Source organism: Centruroides sculpturatus, unplaced genomic scaffold, assembly GCF_000671375.1.
Source record: "Centruroides sculpturatus isolate CEXI.00-Female unplaced genomic scaffold, Cexi_2.0 scaffold437, whole genome shotgun sequence".
Lineage (NCBI taxonomy): Eukaryota > Metazoa > Arthropoda > Arachnida > Scorpiones > Buthidae > Centruroides > Centruroides sculpturatus.
The window spans coordinates 270,973-288,215 of NW_019384692.1; the positions used below are offsets into that span (position 1 = coordinate 270,973).

At 28.8% G+C, this 17,243-nt stretch overlaps 1 protein-coding gene across 1 annotated transcript; it reads right to left on the minus strand.

The window, feature by feature from the left end:
* Positions 1-266: 266 nt before the first annotated feature.
* LOC111627363 (acetyl-coenzyme A transporter 1-like) lies at positions 267-17,083 on the minus strand. The gene is made up of 8 exons (XM_023370928.1): positions 16,894-17,083; positions 16,179-16,746; positions 12,867-13,021; positions 8,741-8,931; positions 6,861-7,045; positions 2,324-2,444; positions 2,038-2,250; positions 267-1,628 (listed from the first exon to the last, which is right to left on the minus strand). Exons 2-8 carry the CDS (start codon positions 16,700-16,702, stop codon positions 1,470-1,472), a joined length of 1,548 nt encoding a protein of 515 aa, XP_023226696.1. The 5' UTR covers positions 16,703-16,746; positions 16,894-17,083; the 3' UTR covers positions 267-1,469.
* Between the last annotated feature and the right edge of the window lie 160 nt (positions 17,084-17,243).

The window sequence follows — 17,243 nt, forward strand, 5'->3', positions numbered from 1 at the left end:
TAACGAAGACTATTGTATCGTTAAAAATTATTTTTTTATTTTGTACAAACAAAATAAATATATTGAAAAATATAAAAACAATAAAAAATTATACTTCAGAAGTTAATTTAGTATAAAAAACGTAAAATATTTGAGTAGCCGAAGACATAGCCAAAGATTACAGCGCCACAGCACTGGCGAAAATTTAAATTTGTCGACTGGAATTCCTTCGGATAACCGACCTTCAGATAAACGACGCTCTACTGTATTTGCATAGGCATAATCAAGTAGTAAATATAATACACCAACAGCCTGCACAGCACAGATTATTAAACAACCAGGTATCAAACTATAAATATACTCCACAAGCAGTATTAGAAAATGACACACACAAAATATACAACAACAGAGCCATAATCACAGATAAAACAATCCATCACAATAGACCTGATATCACACTCATTGATAAATGCAGTAAGATCACTTATATAATAGACATCTCTGTTCCAAACATCATAGCATAAAAAATGCCCAGATTGAAAAAATCAACAAGTAAACTCCACTCACTCAAGAAATAAGATGGATGTGGAGGATAGATAAGGTATTTATTGTACCTGTTTGTCTCTTTTCTACTGGTGTCATACCACATACACTATACAAAAGTCTAGAAACATTAAACCTCTTAATAACAACATATACATGGCACTACAGAAAGCTGCAATATTGGAAACATGTCATATTGTGAGAAAGTTTCTAGACGTTGACATATACATCAATAATACAGCTTAAATTTTACACTTGTTTGGGTAGCTATGTCTTTAGTCTTGCATAGCACTTGGCACCAGTATCAGCTGAGCATGACATTCACAACATAATAATATAAAACTGCATGGTAGTGAGCATTGTTAACTGATACATAAACACTATCAATAAACAAATTAAAAATATATAATTTTATTTATTTATTTATTTTTAAATATAATTAAGATCTTGCTACAAAAACAGATAAACATCAGAAAGATTCTTGATTATGGTGCAAATTATGCAAAAAATTAAAATTATTTTATAATTACAATAATGTAAATATTAGAAATTAATATTTGTTTAATATTAAATTTTATAATTTAAAAATCATTTTTATTTTTATTTGATCCTTTTTATGTAACTGAGATGCTTAGTTACATAATTTATAAAGATAATGTGCACCGTTAGTCCTAGGCACTTTATAATATATATTTTTAAATAATTTGCATTTAAGAACATAATAATAAATTTAAAATGAACAAAACTTAACTTCAAGTTGTTTCATTTGAATAAATTAGTTTTTACATACAAAAATTGTTATCATCATTTTGAATCATCTCCTTTTGTTTACATATCACCACATTGACTGAGTTATGTCTGGAATGTCTAATAAAATAAATTTATTTTACTGGATATTTTAAACAAACAACATACTTTTATAAAACATATCACAGTCAACATTTTAATTAACATTTCCAGGCAGAAGGAGGAAGGAGTTGAAGATGAGTAATCTTTCTCTTGCAGTAATATAACCAAATGAGTCCTATAATCAGGCATACAACACATTCTACATAATACCCGTCCAATATAGTTATGCATTCTTCTTTTGTCATCTCATGGCAATTCTGTAAAAATAATATTTTTGATTGTTATATATTGAAATAATTAAAATTTGACAAAACAATTTTTCAGGATCATCATCATTTAACTTAAATTATATTAACTAAACAATGATTATATGATATTTGTATAACTATACAAATTTCTCTTCTCTTTTGGTATGTATCTTCCTTAGGTTGAAGTGCATAAATATGTCAACAAACATAAGAACACTTTTAAAGCAATACTCTTATGTACACTTTGAAATTTTATCTGGAAGATTTTTTGTTCATAGTCATTTCATAGTCAAATCATTTATTTACAAAAACAATTAATAATCATTCCCTGAATTGAATCAAACTTTTGTAACTAAAAGTTTGATTCAATTCAGAGAAATTATTAATTGTTTTTCTAATATGAAATAAAATTACTTACATCTAATGTAGAGTTGGTAACACAGGGAATCACTATCTTCTTACACTCTTTAAATGTAAGAGGATCAACAAACCACAAAGCTACAGTTGAAGGCCAATTTCCTCCCAAGTTGGACACTGTATTGAGAAGTGTCATGTATGTTCCACCCATGGCTGGGTCACTTATCATGGCAAAAAATGCCATCAGAGCAACAAAGATACTATAAATTGTTATCTGTAAAAGATCAATAAAAAATATTTTATTTTTGTTATGTTAAAATCTAGAAAAGTCTGTAGACATTTCTTACCTGATGAATAGCATATCCAAGTAAAATGACAATGTAATAATAAAATGGAAAGGATCCATTATCCAATCTTACTAAATGAGTCCAATAGACAAGAAAAGATAACAATACTCCAAACATCAACCTATATAAACAAAGAAAGTTGATGAAAAAAGTGAATTATAAATAGAATACACTCCTAAAATTACAAAATCAGGAAACTCTTATTTTAATTATTAAAAAAAGTCATTTATGCAATAACAAAACTCCAAAATAATGCAAAACAAATGATAAACAGAATGCATTCATAAATAAGTTAATTTGTGTGTTCAAGATTAAGTAACTTACATTAATGTAGAGATACAGGAAAGAAAATAATGATAACTAAATTAAATAAGAAATTTCATATTGACTGAATTGAATTCTCAGGATAACTGTTTATTCTAATACCAAATATTTCAACAAATGAATTTTGTAACACAGGATGATCATCTTGTGAGCAGTATAATTAGCAATTCTGGAAGTTGTTGGCACCTGACTAACTCATCTTGTACCACTGATTTATTTATTTAAATGTTATTCCATGAATCTATAGTAAATAAATGTTTAAAATTTAAGTATTTCTTGTAAAAAAAAGTAGGACAGTACTTGGATAATCCACTAATATGGAAGAACAAAGACTTAACACATACAGTGGTGCCTCGTACAACGTACTTAATCCGTTCCAGGTGCACGTCCGTTATACGAAACGCATTTTCCCATAGAAATACATGTTAAAACATATAATTCGTTCCGCAGCATAAAATAACCGTACTGTATCATAAAAAATGAAAATGGAGCAGACACCAATTATGCCGGGTAGTCAGATGTGAGGAGGAGGTGGAAGAACACTTTCTTTACACATTCATACAGATACAGACTTTTTACACATTGCAGCGGGTCTTTTTTTATTGTTTTTTAATCGGAGTCAGATTCAGGAGAGGCTACCGGAACTTGCAGGGTCAACTTCTCTTGTTCCATCCTTTGTTTTTTGCCCGCTGGCTTCTTGAAAAACATGACCAAGGTGGTCTGTTTCTCTTTCTTCTTTAACACCTGTCGGAAATGACGGACAAAGGTGTCATCGTAGAGATCATTGATCCTGTTGGCCTCAGCTCTGTTTGGATAATGAGTGTTGGTAAACTCCTGAACCTCTCCCCATTCGACAAGAAAGTTTTTGTCAACTTTCACTCCTGATGATTTCTTGCTTTGTTTCAATTGAAATCACCTTTCTTTTTTTTTAGAAGCCATGATGCATTATAAATGACTTAACTTGCCAGATTATATGATACGAATAATTCTTTATTAATTAAGATCACTAAACACTTCTACGAGCTACTCTCGCTCCGTTTGTTTTTTACAACCTCTTTTCGTCCCGCCACCTCGGCATCTACACAATTACATTTCGTTTATTTGAATCGTCAACATATACTGTATTACATTACATTTAATGTTTATTTAAATCATCAACATATATTACATTACATTTCTACTTCAGATATACTAATAATACATTCTAATAATACTAATATATCCTAAAAATAGCAGATTGTCATTGGCAACGGCAAAAGAGTGGAAACATCATTCGCACTTGTTCGAAAAAAGTCCATTGTTCGTCTCACGTAACTGCCGAACGGAAAGTCCATTGTTCGCAGCAAGTCCGTTGCTCGAGTCACGTAACGGTCAAACGGAGAGTCCGTTATTCGCAGCGTCCGTTATTCGAGGCACTACTGTATTTGTCAATAATATCAACTCCACAGGTATTAGAGTCTAGATAGATAAAAATGATAATGTGGTGAATTTCTTGGACATTACCATCTTAAAATTATTTAGTAGATATTTAATAAAAGTACATCAAAACTTTAATAGTGTTAATTCTTATATACATTGACAGTTGTTTGATATCATGTTCCATAGATTGGCAGCCTTCTACATGTTCAAAAGGGCTTTAACATTCTCTTCTTACAGAAACAGAGCACAGGAGTTCAGATACATCATCCAGGTAACAGTTTCTCATGGTTTTCCTTTCAATCAACAAAGGTGTACTGGAAAAATGCCAGTATTACAGGTTTAACAGCTGCCTGGTTGGTTATGTTAGAACAATTCTGTAATACATCTCCATACCGAGAGTGATCCTAGCTCTGCCATTTCTGAAGGAATCACTGTCCGGAGTGTGTTTTAAGCTGAAGAGTTCCTGGTAAGTCACATGATTGCTGTTGTATATCATTAATTTAGAAACAATGTGAATTTGAATCATTGATTCCTGTAATCTTTGTCATGTGAGGATAAATTACTTTCCAAATATGTACAGTATTTTTCTACAGGCATGCTACATTTAACATCTGCTTATCAATACATTAAATGTAGCCAGTTGATTCCATTAGAAGTAATCATTTACATTTCTTTTATTAACTTTTATCTTTCTTTTAAATCTGGAATTTTATTATGTTGCATTACCTGTTTTCTTTTGAAATATTTTGTATTTAAATTTTATGTTCTATTTGAGTGTTGTTCAACCTTTTTTTAATAGTGGCAACCCAACTTGGTAACTTTTTATTGCTGCATTTCAATTTCTTTATCAATGTAAAGTTACTGCATCTTGCATACTTTCAATAATACACAAAACAAGTGTTATGGCACTGCTCAGACCTATATTACACAGCACTCCTAAAGTGTTATGCTACCTTAATTGAAAACCACTCTTCTATTTTACATCTGAACCCCTTTCAATCCTATATATTTGGAACTGCTGTTCTTTGTTCAAACATAAATATGCCAGCTGACCAAAATTGTTTCTTCTGTTAAAAAGTACTTGGATCCTGAAACTAAGCAGTTTTGGTGTTTATTCTATATCTCACAATGACATACATAATAAAATTTTCTAAATACTTTCATTAATTTCAATGACAATTTTTTCAAAATGACGAAATAAAATAATAAAAATAATTTATAAAAGAATCCTAAATTATAAATTTTTACTTTTTTGTTCTTATATTCTGAGACAGTTACAATTAAATGAAATGAAAATACAATCGATTCTTGTTAGTGTTAGTGAAACTAACTACAACAAAACAAAATAAGTTGGCAAAAACCTGTAACATTCTTCAAGAAAGTTGTATACAGATTCTCAGTGAACCAAACCACACAAATAATAATTGCTAACATTAGCCTCTATTTTCAATCTAGCATAAACAAAACACAAATATGAATGACCACATATTTTCACATCAGATGTCATTTATTAACCAAGAGGCTGACTTTCATATTTGCCATTCACCTTTAATGTTCTAAAACTTATTGTTCTCCACTTTTCAAAAGGAAGAAATTTTCAACAGAGAATTGGTTGCCTTACATGTAATAATTTTTAAAATTCATTGATATTTAAAATATATATTGAATTCAGGAGTATTTAGTATTATTTTGTGTCTGAACCTAAATAAAATAAATAAATGTAAAAAATTCAACTGTGTATCATTATAATGTAATAAATTGAATTAAAAGGTAATGTATACCACTGTCTGTTAGCATTACAAAAACATAATTTTTTTGATTACTTTTGACAGTACATAACTGTCCTCTTTAGGCAGAATTATTAATGGAGATTCCAGAGAACAAGCCATTCTTGTTCTCCAGAATCTCTACTAACAATTTTTTTTCTTTTTTTCCTTTTCTATTAATATTTGGTGTGTATAGCTGTTTAAAAGTTTAGTAATAACTGTTTGTTAATCCTGCACTCTTCAGCCAATTAAGAATACAAAAAAACATCAGAATCTTTAATTAACTTTTGCTTGATATTTAAAATAATGGTTATTGATTTTGATATTTTAAAAACAAGATTTTTTTAGGCTATTGCACAATATAAAAACATAGTACTTTCATATAATATGATTTAAGATGAATTTTTTAAACCTGAAAAAAATCCTGAAATTTTGAATACAGGAATCAATTAAAATTGCTTATGTTTCGTATTTTGTTGAAACTTTATGAAAATAAGAATAATTCTATATGAGTGGTAATTAACTAATACAGTTTATTTGTCATTAAATTATTCAACATAAATATATATAAAAGCTGCTTAGCAAATATAATGATTTTCTTTTTGAAACCATGTCCTGTTTCATATTTGTGCCATAGTAAACACTAGTATTGTGTTTTATTCCAAAGACACATGGCAAATTTTCCATCAAATTCCTTTATTAGTTGAGTCGACTCAACTAAAAAAGGAATTTGATGGAAAATTTGCCATGTGTCTTTGGAATAAAACACAATACTAGTGTTTACTACGCCACAAAAATATAATGATACTAATAATATGTGTAATTGGCAATTTTATTCAAGAGTTAAATTAGGTAAAGGTTACCTACTGAAGAGTGTTTGAGAATTCATTAGCCTATAAGAGATTACAACTTCATATATAAAATGCAGGTCAATTTTTTGAGCCTTCCTTCCTTTTTTTGGAATAAAGGTTGCATTTTACATGCCATAAAATCCATATATAGTTTAAAAGAATAATTACAATTTTTACCTGTATGGATAAGCTTTCAAAAATACATCTAAAGGTCTTGGTCCCACTGTATATCTACTAATCAAGAGTGGCAGCAATATTTGAAGAGGAACCATTGGGATGGCAAGAAGTGCCAAATTCTCTCTGGCAACTCCTGCTTCAATCAATTTTAATCCTGTGACTGCATCAGTGGCTGAAAAACCAATCTAAAAACATTAAAAGAATTTAAAATTTTATATTGATATACTGTATAATATTTTTGTTCAAATTCTGTGTAAAATTAGATTTGTCCAATAAAGACATTTCTTCTGAGATATCTGTAATATTATTTTTCATTATGATACAACATTTTAAGAACACACATCTTTTCTATATCACTATAAGAAAACAAAATAAAGGAATAATTATATTGCAAAGGTAAAACTTTATAGCAAAGTGAGTTAGTTACAATTGCCATCTTAGATTTTTAAGAGTCATATCCATAAACTCATCTAAATTTAAATATTACAAACACAGTTTGTTCCCTTGTTGAATTTAAATGCAAAAAAATTTTTAACATTTAAATAATGATTTAATATTTAAGACAATAGTAATTCACAAGCTTTTAGAAAATATGTCTATTGAGCACTGTAAGTTTAATATCTTACTTAAAATTATTTATAGTGACTTTATTACTTTAACAATTTTCTTTTTGTATTCTACATCATGAATATAAAAACAGTTTAATTATTGTACACATATTTTAAATTATATATATTTGCTACATTTCTATGTGTAATTCACTCTCCTTGGACAACATAATGGTTATAAATTTTGTTTTTAAACTGTAAGTTTCACTCTTAACAAATCTGACTGTACCATAATAGATAAATGAAAATCAGTTTATTTGTTAAAATTACAAATTTCACATTCTTTTCCAGTAACTGTGAAAGAATCACCTTGTGAACAGGACAATAAATGAAGAGATATTGAAAAGGATAGGGGAGTGAGAGAGTTATTGAAATAGATAATGAAAAAAATAAATTTCACAACCATATATGTTGACACAGGTTTTAATAGAGTTATCAAAACTTAATACTTTAGAAAAGAGTAACTAAAGATAAACTTGTTTCAAATACATAAGAAACTAGTCAGAAACAAAAGGGAAGACCTAGCCATCATGTGTAACTCTTTACTTAAAGAATACAATATAATTCATTATTAGGGATTGCATTACTAGTAAATGGTTTGCAAGTAATCAGGTGACAATGCATCAGTAAATATACTATTAATTTAATATTTTTACCGGTAAATTCAGTAAAATATAGGAAGACAGGTAATAATTTTTGAAGCCAAATATTTATTTGTATAAACTTTCATGCATATTTATATTTTTATATATAAATGACAAAAGTGTCAAACATTTTATTTAAACCATAAAAGAAATTTATACCATTTATCTTTTAGTTTATATTTAATAGTTCTTTATAAATTTTAAAGTATCATATTACAGTTAGACAATTTATTTCTTAATCTGTGATAGCTAGAGTGAAATAGCAATTTTAGTCAAGTAACACTTTAGTTCACAAAATGGAATACCTTTATTTGAATGCAAGTATTGGCATTGGCTACTTGTTAATCATGGCAACAAAAAAAAATTGGAGCATGTTCTATTTTTCAGAAAACAAAACTTTTACTTTTCAAAATAGAAAGAAAAGGGAATTAAATTGGTCTTAGAACACTAATTTTATATTTGGAGTCAAAAGTTAAAAATTACTGTAAACCAGCAACATTTTGAAAATTACCATTTTATTGGTAATAAAAAAGTCAGTAAATTTGCACCCAGTTATCATAAGATTAATTATAAATCAACACTATAAAATTATATACATGACTTCACATCAATAAATTAAATAACCTACCTTACAAGTCAGAAGCAAAGCACCAAGAGTGAGTACACTTGGTAAACAAAGAACTCGATACAGCATGACATAAGCTTCTTTCAAATTCAAATTGTTGTGCTCCTCGATTCTTCTTGTTTCTCGTTCTTTTTTAAAAACCATAATCAGAGTTGTCGTAATCAAAAATACGACACCCCAGAAGCTTAAAAACCCTGCAGAATTTCATATTTATAAATAATAAGTACTTTAAAATATAAAACTAATATTTAAAAACATTTAAAAAGTAATTTTATATAATTCTTAATAATGTGAATAGCTACAGAATAGAATAATTTGACCAATGCATAGCTGAATCTTTATTTATGAAAGAATACAGGTATACCTCGCCTTACGTCAGTAATTGGTTCCAGGAGAGGTGACTTAAGTCGAAAAACGACATAAGTCAAATTTACTTGTCACTAGGCTAAACCACAAATAACCATTCCCAGTTCTGTATTTTATTTATAAATGCATTTTTAATAATATATGGTTAATTAGAATCTATTTTAAGCTTACAAACAAATAAATTTTAGTTTTTAATATAGTACAAAAAAAAAGTAATCTAAATTTATAAATACATGTACAGTACATATATACAGTACATGCAAATGTACATGTTTACAATTTGGCAATGTTTACAGTGCATCGCAGACTCTTTATTTGTGAATGTGGTTTGCTCTAAGACATTATAAAATAAAATGATTCTGTAAGGTTAAATACAGTTATTAAAATTATTTTGCAATAGTAGAAAAAACTAATTTATGTTAAATTTACCAATATCGAGTGGCACTGACAACGATGCCAAACAGTAGATATTGAAATTACCATGGAAAATGCCAATATTGAGCTCTTAAAGACCGCTAAATAAGATGACAACACAGAGCCACAGATGTTTTCATATTTCGTTCTCTACAATTTATGATGATTATGTTAACATTTACTGTAAATATGTATTTTAATATAATTTTATGCGCTTTTAACACTTTTCTAGTGATATTATGACTTCAACATTTGTGACGGACAGATGTAAAGTCGAATAAAATGACTTAAACCTAATTTTTATTTTATCATATATTTTTTTAACAAATGATGTATAATCAAGAATGACGTAACTTGAAGTATATCTGTACAATTATTCATCATTGCTATCGTCATCAATCTGTTAATTAATAAACTATTCATGAACTCTCAAAGTACATCCAAGAACCAGAAAACATTAAGGCAGTGGAAAATGAACTAAATAGACTATCAACAGATATCTGAAAGTACATAATAACACCCAAATATCCAAAAGCTATGACAAACTCACCAATCTACAAGATATTTGTAATGAGAGGAGGTATAAGGAATCAAAAGACCTGAAATGCATATTCATTTCTGTAATCAATAAAGTCTATTTTATCATAGGTCCAAAGTTCTTGTATGATAAGTTGTTCTACACAATTTAGAATTAAAAATATAAGAACAGGAAGTTATGAAAACACCCATGGACAGATCTTCAATGATCTTAGATCATACTCATCCATATGGTTAATAACCACTCAAATTCTTAATGAATACATCAAGCTTTTCTTAGTGCCTAAAGATCAAAAAATGACTATAATGATAGTCATTGATTAAGGGATTCCATTATAGAAGATGGCAGCACAACTGCCTATCTTTATATCTAAATTCTGATGAGTAATTAAATTTAGCTTAAAGTAGCCCAAATTATAGCTTGTAATCTTAATATAGCTATGTAATCTTTTAAAACTGAATCAAATTTAACAAGAAATTTTAATTAATCCCCAAAACACAAAGCATTAACTTTCTTCCAAGAAAGTTCCAAGAAAGTTAATGCTGTGTGTTGTAAACAGAGTATTAGAATTTCTCCTAAATTGCTGAATAATATTCAGCAAAATAAAATAAAATAACTGCAATAATACAATCCATTCTGAAAATTCTAGAAAGTCAGTTGACAAAAAACAAAGAAAATTTATATATATCACACTAACCTTATGAAGCTGTGCAAATATTTTTTATGTACCACTTAAAAATATTTGCAAAGCTTCATAAGGTTAGTGTGATATATAGCCTATATTTATCAACACTTTGCTTATAAGATGGATTTTATAAAAAAAAATTATTATGAAATCTGAAACACTACTTTATACACAGAGTTTTAGATTCAGTGATGTTTTTGGATTTTCTTGGTCAATTGACTTTCCTGTCATTATGTTTTATTTTCTTGCTTGAAGATATACCCAGTAAACTCTTGCTAATATGTCATTCTTTGCACATAGATTGCCAGATTACTGAATGTATAGGCCTAAAGACAATAAATGACAATCAATTGCCCTTTGATACTATTTTTTTTTTTTTTAGAGCAAGCAAGCAAATAATACAGAATGCTGACATGTAAGACTACACAAAGAAATAAAATTGATTAAACATGAAAATAGAAAACATGACTAATTTTCATAGGTTATATGGTTTAATAAGACAATAAATTACATTAATGTTCTTTAATGAAATCTGTGATAATATATGGCCTATATTTAGAGCATAGAAATTCTGAATATTTCAGTGATGCTTTTCAAGGCTGATACTATATCAAAGTTTGACTTTAGTTTAAATTTAATTTTAAAATACAGCAAATCCTCACTTTACATGTCATTGTGGTTAACATCATTCAGGAAAGACAAATACATTTGTAATCAATTATAACTACAACTATTGAATTTTCTTTATAAACAGTAAAATTGATTCTATGAAATAGAAAATAAATGCTGGAGGTTGCAAACACAATCTAATTAGAATATTATTAACTAAATTATATCTTCTTCAGGGAGTCGTGCTAGAAAATGAATAGTTGCCAATCATTTCATCAGTTTTTTATTTTTTCTGCCACCAGTTTTACTAACTAATGTAGGTGCTAATAGCCTTATCAGTTTGGAGTCTGGAAAGCAAAAGTAACATAAGCTGTCACTTGGAAATATGAATCATTTTTGCATAATTTTTTAATAAATAACACATTTGATCACAATGTTTAAACAGTATTTCACTTCTGTCATGTCAAAACTTTTGTGTTAGTCTACTGAAAAAAATCAGTGATAAAAAATGTCACCCCCAAAAATTTCCCAAATTTTCTGTCAGTCAAAAAAAAAAAAAAAATCCTCAATCTGGAAACGTTGGACAGCATTGCACAAAAAATGCTGTCTGTTCTCGTGTCACTTCCTGCTTTCCTGCCTGAATTTGCCACATCATGAAATCATTAGATGTATGATGCATGGGACTCTCATTGCACAGGAGCTCAACATTCTGCTGTTTTACCCGAAGCATGCTTTGTGATTACATTTTATGCTGAATGACAAAATAAGCAGATTAGTGTTTTATTACTACTTTAATAAAAATATCCCAAAGTGGAGATTTTGGCACTATACAGCATGACCCCTGCCTCTTTATAAAATTTAGCCTATGGTATAATTGATTTCATTTTATGTCATTTCACTTAATGTCATAGTTTCCAAGAAATTATTCACAACATAGTGAAGACTTGCTATACATAATTTTAGCATTAAGTTCATAAGAAGCAGGACAGTCCGCTCAACAATAATTTTCCAGGAACTAATTAGATTGTGAAAGCAGAGACTACATTATCAAATTTAAATTGCTATATTTAATTTCAGTATATCACAACCCAAATTTCAAAGCTGCATAGACACATTTTATACTGTATTGACACAAATCACTTAATAAAAATGAATTAATTTGCATTGATAAAGAAATGTGATCTCTAATGCAATATTAATTTTATTCAAAGTATTAATTAAAATTGCATGATAAAAATTTCACAAATGTCTCTTATATCTGAATCAGTTTCTAAAACAATTTTATTACAAAAAGTATGGATATAATATCCTTGTCTCTTTTAAATATTTTTGTGAAGTATTCTGTGTCACAACTAAAAATAAATTTAAAAAATAATCTTTTAAACACACCAAAATAAATATGTAATGCATTGTTAAATTTATGAAAATTTATTTGAACATAATTTGTAAATAAGTTCTTTACTTATGTATTAAATTTGAATAATTTTAAATTATAGTATAAAACTAATAAATCTCACCAGATAATGTAACAAGCCCTTCTTCTTTTGGTACCATTCTCAAATAAGTGTTGCAGAAATCTTTTGATTCTAGAGCCAAGAACACTACATTTCCCAAGAAATATCCAGCCGTCTGACCTACAGAATTGCATGTAGAGGCATATCCAACATTACGCCTAGAAATAAAAGTTGAATGGCAAATATTAAACATCAACATCATTTAATTTCTATTGGTTTTTTTTGCAATATTGGACTATCATATAATTTAACATTTTAAAATTTAATATTGCCAAAGAATAATATTGCATTATAGCAAATTTTATAATTATGACATGATACCTGACTATTATATACTTTGGTGACCTGAAAACTCTACAGTTTGTATCAAAATTTGTTTTCAATACTTTGGATAAGGCACTCTTCATAACTATCAGGGTAAATATTCAGACTAATTTTACTAATTTACAAATTATTTAACAGAAAAAATTAAGTTAGTTTTCGATATAATTTCTTGACACTTCCAGATAATTTTCCTAAAGGTCCAACGTCTTCCAAATTCTGGTAGCATAGAATCCTTTTGGTTAATACAGTGATGCCATGCAACTTTCTTATTTACTTTATTCTCTATCTCTCATAGTTTCTGAGATAGAAGTGTTAACTTCCAAATTTTATTGTAAGGGGTGATGCCATCAGTCTCATCTGATAGCACATTCCCACTTTACTGAAACATCACTTCTATAGCTCTAGCTATCTTGGTTCAAAAGTTATTTACGTGACTTAGGACTTGTGCACCCCATATATGTGACATGCAAATCCCAATGTATTTTTCATGATAATTAACACACACATATTTTAAATCCCTAAAAAATTATACATATAACTATATTATACAGCCAATGACATACAAATAAAACAATAATGACTTGAAAAATCCTTTCTTTTTATAACGAGATGTTATGATTGTTAAGCATTCTATTATCCTTTCAACTCTATGTTTCACTTAAGAAGAAGCTTGAAGATAAAAATGCAAAATAAATGATGACCTAAACAAACAGAGACATTGGTAATAATGCACATCATTAGTAGTTCAAATTGCAAATCACAACAACAAAGCACTCCTTTCCAAATAATAAGCAGTTTCATTTCCTACTTCAAATACGGTTCTAAAGCAGGAGTGTCCAACCCGCGGCCCGCATGCGGCCCAAGGCAAGTTCCAATGCTGCCCAATAAATGTGTAAACAAAATCGACAAATGTTTTAATATTTTTATTATTTATTTATTTCAATGTCATAAACTCAAAAAAAAAGTTTCACAAAGACATAAACATTTATTCATATTTTATTTTTGATTGAAAAGAAAATATTTTCAAATACTTGAATACTTGGAGATGTGTGAATGAGGAAGAATTACTAAATAAAGCTGGAGTTGTGACTCAAAGGATTATAGACCCAAATTTGGTGAAAGGAGGAAAGGAGAGAAAGGACAAAAGATAAAAAGTAGTGAGAAAGGTTAAATAGATCTTCTGTTATGCAAATACTGAGGTACCTCAGGAATTCCTTTATTAGTTGNACATTGAAAAAAAATAACTATAGTAAGGAAAACACTGAAAAATGTGTTTTGTAGTTGTAAATGTATAAATAACCATAATAGAATAATAATTGATAAAGAAAAATGTAGTTTTATTTGCACTTTACCTTTGAGGATAGACGACAGTGGAGGTGTAAACTGGTGGTGGAGGAGAGGGAGAAGGGAAATAATACTAAAACTTAACTTACATAACATAATGTAACAATAACTTAAAAATAACTTAACACTAATTTTTTTATCTTTTCTGTTTTATATATATATATATTAAATATTTTATTCACTGCTTTTTGCTTTCCACCAGCACTTCCATTGGATACAGGTTGCTTGGTAAAATATCTATCCAAAGAGGTTTGGCTTTGTCTACTTTTTAAAATGTTTCTAAAATGACTTAGGCAAATGTCATTACTCTGACCAGCAATACGGCCAGTGTGAACCTTTTTGGGGTGATTATTTTCAATAAAATCAGTCACTTTCTGATAATACTTCAAGATTTCCTTTATCGAGCGAGACCCTTCCACGACGAAGCAAACACGCAGACTGAGACCAATGAACAGAAGTGAATAAAAAATGGCACTGCGAACTAATATAATGTCGTATGGCGAGTTTTTGTTTGTATCGTGGAGCAAAAATATGTTGGAATTTCATATCATATCCTGAAAATTTCATATGCTGGGGTGTTCGTATCCTGAGGTACCACTGTATTGACCATTAATTTTCAAATCTTTCTCACTTCTTTATCTTTTGTCCTTTCTCTCTCTCCTTTTCCCTTTATAATCCTTTGAGTCACAACTCCAGCTTTATTTAGTATTTTTTCCATTGTTGCAAGATTTGGCTACATTGCGCCAAATGTGGCTACTTTTTTTAGTTTGACGAAAAATATCATTTGGCACTTTGGCTACTTTTTGGGCTACATATTATTTATAAATATATTAGTTGAATAAAAATGCACTTTAAAATCGTGTTTTGTCACTTTTTATTAATCAGAGATCCAAATAAAACAAATATTTGTGTTTTTCAAATAAATTTTCATTTGTCTCTTTTATAATAAATGAATTTATCCATTTCTAAGTTAAAATTGAAAGTGTCTGTAAAAGTAATTTTTTAAAATATCCCTTTTTGTGATAAACTTTTAATATTTATTATTACAATCTAGACGTGTTAATCCTTAAATATACTTGTATATTGGGCCAGAAGTATATATAATATATACTTGTGGCCCAAAACTCCTTGGCTTCTTCCAATGCGGCACAGAGAAACAAAAAGGTTGGACACCCCTGTTCTAAAGTGATGACAGAATGCTTAATGGATGCTTAAAAACCACAGCCACATCTCATTATAAAATAAAAATAATTTCTTAAATTATTATTATATTTTTATGTTATAAGAGTGTTATATCTTGTGATATGCAGACTGATTTACTTTATTACTTAGGTACAGTTAAAATATAAATTACATTAGTCAACCTTAAAATAAATTCAGATTGGCATACAAATTTTAGACTAAATAGATTTGTATATTTAAAATATTTATAGGCTCATATCTTTATTGTCAAAGTGCTAATTTTTATATTTTTTCCACATCTTTTGAATATATAACTTTGTCTGTCTATTCATTAGAGAGAGAACTATCTTTAGTAAAACTTATTACATATTTTTAACTCTAACAGTTAAATCAAGTCATATTATCAAACTAAAAAAACAAATGCCTCAAAATAACATTTCAATGATTTTGACCAAAGTGCATTACCTCGACAACATGGTGAGCGCCCATCCGTCCACGGCAACATCCTGAGTGGCTGCAAGAAAATTTAACAGAAAGAATATCAACGTCAGCAGAAAGACGTTGGGACGCTCTTCCTCGGACTCTCCACCCAACAAAGAGGGAACGAAACCCGAAAGCACCAGCATAAACAAGCCAATTAAATACTGGGTAGGGATCAGCCACGATTTCCGTCTACCAAAACTGGTGCAGAACTGGCTGTCGACGACGGGCGCCCAGATAAGCTTTATACTAAACGGCCAGTGTGCAAAGCTGAACATGGCCTGTTCTTTATAGCTTATATTTCTGTTCTGGAGTACCAGAGGAATACTTCCACCAAGACCCAATGGAATACCCTGCAGCACATAAAGAATGAGTAACAGAATGATATTCTGTCTATCTCCTGCTGACCAATCGTCCATGTCGGTTTCGTTTTCATCCCGAGCGATTAAATACGTAGAAGAAGTCTCCGGAACATCATCGGATCTTCTTTTTCTGACTTCATTTTCCATATTGAATTCACTTCTTATGAGACATTGGCAATTAATTACGAAATCTATGAAACAAAAGCATAATTTAAGCACGTAAACACGTATTTCATCCGTTTAAAGATAATTCAAGACTCAAATTCTCGTAGTTTATATTTATTTAAGAGAAAAACCGTAAAATATGATATAAATTTGGAAGTCAAAGTTATATTTACCTTGTTTTATAAAATTTAATTATTATTTTGCTTTGTAATTCTTATTTCCTTAATCTGAAACATCAAATACTATTTCGTAAATAAACATTAAAAATTCATGTTTTTTTCTTTCCAACTTCCGTTTCTATCAACGTGGATTACATAAATGAATTCGATAATTCCGCGCATGTTACCATACGTGTCTTTATCTAATCATAGACATCAACATTTTTTTTTCTACGATTTATTTTTGAATTATGTTACGATATTTCATTATACACTTTAATAATTAATTAAAATAATTTATTAATTCTTAAGTTTTATTTAATGATATTTTGTTGTAAGAAATTGTATGTATGATTGTTGAATCA